The sequence below is a fragment of the Zerene cesonia genome, chromosome 19, assembly GCF_012273895.1.
Source record: "Zerene cesonia ecotype Mississippi chromosome 19, Zerene_cesonia_1.1, whole genome shotgun sequence".
NCBI classification, from domain to species: Eukaryota; Metazoa; Arthropoda; class Insecta; order Lepidoptera; family Pieridae; genus Zerene; species Zerene cesonia.
The window spans coordinates 6102034-6111270 of record NC_052120.1 but is presented as its reverse complement, the minus strand read 5'-3'; the positions used below and the strand labels follow the sequence as shown (position 1 = coordinate 6111270).

The 9237-nt window shown below is 33.3% G+C and overlaps 1 protein-coding gene across 1 annotated transcript; it reads right to left on the bottom strand.

Annotated features, from left to right (window-relative positions):
* Nucleotides 1-4319: 4319 nt before the first annotated feature.
* Nucleotides 4320-6275, bottom strand: LOC119834548 (J domain-containing protein). The gene is made up of 3 exons (XM_038358939.1): nt 5826-6275; nt 5533-5634; nt 4320-5445 (listed from the first exon to the last, which is right to left on the bottom strand). Exons 1-3 carry the CDS (start codon nt 5910-5912, stop codon nt 5122-5124), a joined length of 513 nt encoding a protein of 170 aa, XP_038214867.1. The 5' UTR covers nt 5913-6275; the 3' UTR covers nt 4320-5121.
* Nucleotides 6276-9237: the final 2962 nt, after the last annotated feature.

The following is a 9237-nucleotide window of genomic DNA, read 5'->3' as shown; positions in this document are numbered from 1 at the left end:
CCGACGCGTTCGATTAACGCCCACGCGATTGGGCCGCCGGTGCGAGCGCTATGACCATCATTTTCCTTTTTGCCTTTATGTAATTAGACAACTGAAGAACCGCCATACTGGTACAAATGACCTAGTAATTTGTGTCACCATCTCCCGGTCTAATATTCCACACTTACACTTCAATTTTATTTTCATATTACTTATTAGGAGGCTTTACAAGATTTCGATAAAAATCTGGAAAAGACTTTGTGCAAATATGTTTTTGCAGATAAATAATAAATAAATTTCAAGAAATAAATAAATAAAAACTAAATATTACTTACAGGTTAGTAATATAATATAAAATCGTTTTCGTACATTATAATTGAAAACTAAATCAATAAAAAGATCTGCCCTTATTTGATGTCATTATTTATATTAATTAATTAAAAAATAATAATTAATCCAAATGTTAGGTCTTACTTCAATCCTACCCCAATCGCCTAACCATTGCTCCTAAACCAAATTAACCATAGGATCGAATGTCACAGCCTACGCGTAAACCAATCAACAAAACTATATTATCCGCTTAAATCGATACGTCGATTTCCCAAATAAAAGATCTAACGCGTGACTAATCCATGGTGATATACTCCAAATAAATTAACCAAACACTTCACTTTCTTACCGAAGAGCTAGCAACATACTGGTGATACGAAGTGGTCTGTCGCCAGCTATCGATGAAACCGGAGCTAAGATTATAAACATCCAGTGACTGGAATCCATGCGGCCATCCGCCGACACCATGACGACATAGAACATTTTAATTCTCATATAACAATGCTTCTTTGGCGCTTTGTCTTCGATCTATTTTAAAGGCTTCAAGGAGGTCCTGATTTGGATGTAGATTTACGTAGATATATGTAGGTAAATTATCCATATTTCTTCCCACAACCACCCTCTAGATAAAAACTAAGTCTCATTTCTATAACAAATTTCATCAGTTTGATACATGATATTGTAACAGCACGAGCAAAACAAACCTTAGTTTTTACTTTTGCTTTTATAAATTAGTTTGCTTAAATGTAGAAATGTTTGCAGTATTAAATAGAATTAAAAAGAAAACATTATTTCTTTGGTAGTGGGTATATAAATTGTGTAAGCAGAAAAAAAACTAAGTAGAGTTAGACGGAGGGAGTTTTGAGAGTAGTAAAATCATTAAAATTATTTTAATAAGAAATGAAAATTTTAAATTGTATATAGACGATGCATAACTCATTTGAGTTTGAATTTATTTTCACCGATAATCATAGCCTGCTAACTTCTATTTGGTATAGAGGCAGTCTAAATTCAATTAAACAAAAAATATTCTGCATCCATCTTACTAATATTATAAATATGAAAGTTTGTAAAGATGTGTGTGTTTCTTGCTCTTTCACGCAAAAACTACTGAACCGGCTGCAATGAAATTTGGTAAGTTGATAGCTGGACAACTGGAATAACATATAGCGATTTTCCTACGGGATACTGATTTACGCGGGTGAAACCGCGGGACGCAGCTATACGATATAAATGTTTGCCTTTTTCCTTGTCCTCTAAACAAGAACATACGAGAACACCATAGTTTTAAAATAAGTCCTATTTCTTAATACTGTGTACCTCACGGGCGTAGCCTGAGGGATTGTTTTAAAGATTCAAACAAACTGACTATTTACTCTTACTGTTCCTAGTTTCATAACTATTCCAGTAGTCCATTTTCACATAGAGAAATATCGATGTTATTTTTTTAATTACTTGCCAACTGTTTATTTTTCCACGTGCTTGACGTTAATGCTATATCCTGTGGTACATATGATTTCAATGAATTCTGCAAACACCATTATTTGTTGATTTTAATGGCACGTGCGCTTGTTTTCCAAAGAAATGTCTTCGGAATTAATAAACAAAACCCCTTGCGGATGATTGTTAGCAATTTCCATGTTGTTTTGTTCAAGAAATGATTTGCATACTTATGACTTTTGATTACATCGATTTAGAAATTATAAAGCATTTCAATGCTATAAAACTAAAAATTAAATACATCGATTTTTTAAATCTGGGGTTATTTAAACTATCCCTACTAATATAATAAATGTGAAAACTCTGCCTTTCTGTCTGATTGTCTCTTACGCTTTAACGCGTAAGCTAACACTACCAACTTTAATGAAATTTATAACAAAGCTATACCTGCATCGGGTAATAGAAAATGGGCTTCTTTTTATTATAGGATAGCAAAATTTGTTGTGATGGATGTAGGTAAGTAAGGGTGGAAATTTGTATAGCTCTCTATCGATGACGGGAAGTGCTGCCGCGGATAAAGCTACTTTGTCTTAAATCTTTATTAGTAGCTACCTATAGTAGCAAAACAATTCTTTGTAGTTTTTTTTTGTTTGTCCGTTTTTATGTGCGGCGATGACGTCAATGCCTGGGCAGATTTTGACAAAATTTGACAGGTTGATAGACCATTATGAGATTCACTTACATGCAATATGTAAATTAAATGAGGTAAAAAAAATTACGAGTCTTTTCCTAAAAAGAACGTTTATATCATAACGATAAGAACGATAAGAAAATCTAAAGTCGTAAAAATAATAAAAACGTAAAAATATAAAGTGTTAAAAACGTCTCTTATTCGAAAATCTTAGAACGAAATTTTGCAGTCCACACAAAGAATTTGAGGGCATTATTTTGTAAACTTTTCAATATTTCCTATTTATAAATTTGATTAATACAAAATATCAATCTGAACATGAGTGCCTACTACATACAGTACCTATGTAAATTGTAAATTTCTATGAATACGTTATGATTATACAGCTAATACCTAGAAAACGTACGGGAAATACCTTCCCATAGCGTATTTTAACGTAATAATTAAGTGTAATTGTTGACATACTTACCAATGTTATTGAAGCGAATAAGGTTAGCACATGCTTGCTAAATAAGGAAATTTTCATTTATGTAAGGTTATATTAAAGTTTAATAACCTTGATCCCGCCTCTCTCATCATTTTATCAAAATATTGGGATTTTTCGTAAACATTGCTTGTTTAATTATGTATTCGGGTAGCAAGAAACCTTTACCAATATAACAATTTATGTATAAACTTTATATGTATGATAGTGCTGTTTAAAATGATTTTAAATTAATCGGCTTGTCTTTTGTCTGAAGTGATGGCTTCGAGCTTTAATTTTCTTTTACTTTACTTTTGAGCCATAAATAATAATTAAATAGAAGTTAAATTAATTCTCAATACAAATTTACCAGAGCAAACTGTTATCATAACTCCGTAATTCAATACTAACTACATAGCACTTAATTTTAGCCATAACTCGCTTATTTGTTGTCAAACTGAGTTATATCCATATTGAAAGCAGTAGGTTGGTCAGTACTTAATCGAGCGACAAACTAAAATTTTCATAGAAAGAAATATGTTACCTAGCGGTTTATATTATTTAATACTTAATGCAATATGATTGTCGTTGGCAAATATAAGACACTGGAAAAAAAAATACATGTGGAAGATGATTGATCATTATCAAAAATTGAGTAGGACCGGGGTTATTGCCTTGCCTTGGCTTATATAATAATTGATTGCATACGGATCTGAACGAAAACTACAAAGTTGTAAAAATTTAAAACTACAGTGAGAAATATAGAAAGAAGTTTGAGAAATCTCCTTTAAGCCACTCTCGGGAAACGATGAAACACGCGATGTTTTCCATATGATAACATACGTATCTGTTTGGAGTGACAAATTAAATATGAAATTAATAAAATTATTAAATCCTCTTCAATAATTAATGGAGGTATTTTATTCGGAACTGTTGGCGAATAGTGCTATACGATACGATACGCAAATTTCTTAAATGCCTAGAATTTTTCAAGGTCGTTTTCATATTTATTTCAACGAGAAAAGTATACTTCTTTGTACGTAATTCTTATAGTATTTTAAAAATATTGCAATGTATTATGTCATATTTAGAAATAGATGGTATATACATTGTTCAATACACATAATAGCTTTTAAATTTTCAATGCCACTGCATTCTATCAAGGCCACTGTAATTTCGAGACGGTAAAACTGCTTAGATAATTTTTAACACAAATAATATGTTTAACATTATAACCATTTCGAATATCCAACAACACTCATATATACTTTGCTATGGTATATGCTATTTGAAATACTTACATGTAATAGACGATTATAAACTTCATGCAAATAATTTATTAGACTTGTCATTTTAAAGTTGGATTATTATACTAAGGTTGGAGGCAAAAAAATAAAACAAATTATTTTATTTTCTTTATTGTTCACATCATTATGGTCTTACATCGAAATTAAGGAATTACAATATATTATTGAGATTCTTCTTGACATAAAATTTACTATTCTATTTAAATAACACTGATATAACATTTAAAACATCAATAAATACTGTTTAAAATTGTTAAACACATATTAATATCTAATTATATCTACCACTGGGGAAACACATTAATAGACATTGATTGAAATTACAAAACAGGTACAATGTAAACCATCAGTTGAGTAAAAAAAAAACGATAGCATCCTATATTCTCCATTACCCTGTAGTTGTCACAACTCACAATGCATCCAACCATCCCCACCCCGCACTCTGTAGGACGATATACTTGTACAACAATAATATTGTAGCCATATAAGAGGATCAAAAATATAAAATCTCGAAATATAAAATAGATTCTTAGAATACAAAATATAAATTGTACTATAGCTGAAATGTCATAATCAGACTCATATTTGTTAGGAATGTGCAGAGCTTAAAGCTAAAGGAAGTCTACTTATTTAAACATTAAGATTTGTAAATGGGGCCATCTAACATTGACATCCAATAAAACATTTAACACCAAAATACATAAATCGAGTCACATTCGAGAACGCTTAATCTTTGAGCTGACTTGATAAATATTGCATCTTAATTAGAGAATAAATTGCTTATCCTAATTACATAATAAAAGATTTCAACAAAATAACATCAAAAAGGCAAGGAAGGTGTAATATCACAAAAAATATTAAGTTAAAAACATTGTGGTAACATCAGAAATAAATGGTTGCAAATGCTGCATTTAGATTTCATAATTGCGGAATTTGGAGATGACATCAGTTGGTGGTTCTTGGTTTCCACCTCCCCAGCGTCCCCAAAGATTAGCACCTCCTTCAGAGGCACGACGAGCTGCAGCATTTGATGGGCCAAGGCTGGATGGTCCTGAAGAGCGCCCAGATTCATCCTCCAGCATGCGGTCCTTAGTGTTTGGTTTTGACCAATGCATGGATTGCTGCACATGCTCCTTCATTCCCAGCCACTGCTTGTAACCCATAGAGATGCCACTATTCCTCCATTTATCATACAAAGCTCTCTTGGAGGGGTCGCATAGCGTCTCTTTTGCCTCCTAATACAAGAATAAAAATTATGTAATATGCTTATATTATTTTATAATCCAAGTTTGCAATGCTAAAAATAACAAGATTAAAATTACCTTCAGTTTTTGAAATTTAGCTTCAGCTTCTTTATCGCCATCATTTTTGTCTGGGTGAAACTGAAGAGCCCTCACTTTGTATTCAGCATTTATTTGTTCCACCTGTTGAATAAACCACAAATAAAAAAAATATTCAAGCAAAGTTAAACGCCTTGGAAATTCTTGGCAATGGCATAATAAGTATGTAAGTACAGGATGTAGGTCATAGCTAGAAATCAGATTAAGGTCAATGAGATGTGCAAATCAATAGTTACAAAGACATCAAAATGGTAATTTTAAATGCTTATACTCACTGTTGAGCTTTCATCGCAGCCCAATAGGCCGTAAAAGTCATCGCCAGGATCTTTTTGATAATTCAAGATTTCATCCACTCCGGTCATTTTAACGACCCACCCTTACAACACCCCGGTAACGACTGGCTCTAGCCTTTACCTCTAGGCTCTAGGCTGTAATTGATTGTTGTATATTATGATACTGATTCCCTGTAGTAGTGATTGTGTGGTTCAATTTATCTTTGTGTTGAGCTGTAGGTACTTTCACACAACGATCAGTTTTAAACGAATTTATATCCTATTTCTGGCAGGTCTAGGTGCAAAGGCGTTAAATACACCTTATCTTCTCTGCGCATGCCCCTAGGAAATTTCAGGAAATGTTGGCGTATGTACACTAACAACACACACACGTATTTACACTTCGATTTCTCGTTCTTATTTCTTTGCTACAGTTTTCCTGTTATCCTGATTGACATTGACATTTGGAGGGTGGCCACATTAAATGTTTTAAATTGACCATAACCTTACTATGTATTCAACGTAAACTTTGAACTTAATTAAATTCTTTAATAAGTACTTTGTTTGCAAGTACCTATAAGATGTTACATTTATTAATTTACTTTTAACTATTGAAGGAAAAACAAAATTATGATAAAATGTTTAAAAAAAGTTGTAGGTATAATGCCTGACTAATCTTCACAGAAAGTATTCATTGTTGTATTGATATTCTCTTTATTAATAGCAATTAGGCTACAGCTTTCTTAGTGATGCATTCAAACAATGTTGCCAGTACCTAAGCATATTTTCTATATAAGCTGTCATCATCATTTTCTGGTCCGCTGTGCGCAAGCTCATGAAGCTGCGCGTCTGTACTTAAAATTTGTGCGCAATTCGTTCTACCGATTGGTGATTATACATCTATAAAACTTATGCATACGAGAACTGCGCAGTTGAGTCACAATAAAAACAAGTGGGTATCTACCTATACACACGAGAAGGATCGATACGTCATCAATGAACAGTAATACTTTTACTATTTCAGCGAGATAGTTGCCTTGTTACAAATAAAGGAATGTATAAGTAAATTAAGAGAGCTTTATTTTGGTCTAGGTAGACAACTCACCTTCTAAATCTATCCATGTAACTGTATGAATAGGTGAATATAAAATCCGTGTTTATTTTTCTTACATCAAATAATAATTATTATCTAGGCATTTTTGATCAAATCATAAAGTTATTTCTTACGTTTTTAACTTCTTTAAATATTTTATTTTTAAGTACGTAGTACTATTAAAATATGTAAACTGATATACGATTTAGTGTTCAAATTGCTGAACCATTAAGCGACCAAAAACAGGCAAATTATGGCATTCCTAAATTTCAAATGATATAATCAACAAAGTACCCCGTGTAAAAAAATTTCAGACTAAACCTACTTGCCACTAGTGTGCCACTAGTCGCCCTCAGAGTAGACACATTTGTTTCTTTATTTCTAAAAAAAATAAAGTAGTTAATCTATTTTAACACAAATGTAATTTGTACTTAATGTGGAATCGGAAAAAAATATATAGCTAATAATACATTCTTAATACAACCACAGATAACATATAGTAGATCACTTTTAAAATTCTGTAATAATTATGAGTGAACTAAAACTGAAAAAAATTATTTGTTCAATTTCAAGTTTCTAGAACAAGTGTTATCGTCATAACATAGTTGTACCATTTACCACAGGTACATTTACATAAATTCTACATAATATTTTATTATTAATAGTAAGCATATAAGTACTCATCTACTATATCATTGTGGGAGTCGAGCACGCTTCGGCACGAATTGGGCCAGCTCCCACCGGGAAAGTACCACACCCCACAGAAAACCGGCGTGAAATAGTGGCATGCCACTGTATTTCGTACGGTGAGTGGGGGACCCGGAGGCCCGTTTCTTTTCCTCACCCGTCCATTCATCCATTGGTCAATCAGTCCATTCCTTCTTTCCAGTCGTTAATCCATTCCTTTTCTCTTACCACAAAAAAAGCGGGCAGCGCATTCGCAGAGGCCCTACCTTTGCGAATGTTCATGGGCGGTGGTGACGCTTACCATCGAACCACCAGCTCAGTTGCCCGCTATGACATAAAAAAAAAATAAAAAATAAAAATAAGTCGGGTTTTCCTTCCTGACGCTATAACTCCAGAACGCACAAACCGATTTCCACGGTTTTGCATTCGTTGGAAAGGTCTCGGGCTTTATTATAAATGTGAAAATTTGTTTGTTTGGATGTTTATCCGTCTATCACGCTGAAACTGCGGAACGGATTTTGATAAAATTGTTTAGTAAACAGACAGGATATGAGCTGGCTTGTGTGATAGGATACTCTTTTTATCCCGATTAAATGCTCCATTGGGATAAAATAGGAATCTTGACATCCAGGCGGAGCCGGGACGAGCATCTCGTATAAGATATAACTAATGCCGTGAGGTTAAAGAGCTCACGTGTTTAAAAATAAAGAGTAGCACATTCGTATAAATTTGTAACTATCAAATTAAAATTGAAATAAATCGCCTTTTTCTAGTTTTGCGAAAGCTAGAACGAAAAGGGTGCGGTGTTTTTTTTCATAAAAAAATTGTGTATGAAAAAAAAAATGGTACCAAAGAAAAGTGCAATGTTTTTTATTTGTTAAAGAAATTCCAGATGACCCTAAAACAATGGTTAGATTTATATCCGTATGTCTGTTTGTATGTTCGTCGATCACGTAAAACCACTAAGCACGGTTGACCTAATTATATTATTAACAGTTATAGATCAATATTACGTTAAATCCGTTTTATTTGAAAAAAATAATTTTAGAGGATACCTACCAGTGTAGGTACCAAGCGGGCGAAGCCGAGGGAGAACTGCTTAGTCTAATCTAGTATTGTAAAGAGGAAACATTTATATTTTTGTATGTTTTCAAACAAAAAGTCCTGGACTAATATCGAAAATTATTTCAATTTCAGAAAGCTGCATAGCATAGCTAGGTAGTATAGTATTATGTTATCTTTGGCTAGGCTACATTTTAATTAAAAATTTTAATAGTTGCGAACTTCTCACAATGTGAAGGGAAACAGTGTAAACACGTCGATGTCGTGATGACTGGTGACAACGCATATTTTCCTTGGGAGACCCAAGTGTTATTGTGAGTCGAGCACGCTTCGGTATGAATTGGGCCAGCTCGCACCGAGACAGTACCACACCCCCACAGAAGACCGGCGTGAAATAGCATACTGCTGTGTTTCGTTCGGTGAGTGGGGGAGCCGAAGGTCCATATAATTTTCCTTACCCCTCCCTTTCCTTTCCTTTATTTATCTCATCAATCCTTTCCTAATCCCATTTCAATTTGAAGTCGGCAATCCATTATTAGAGAAGTAAGGTCTGCAAATAACCTTACGCCTCTC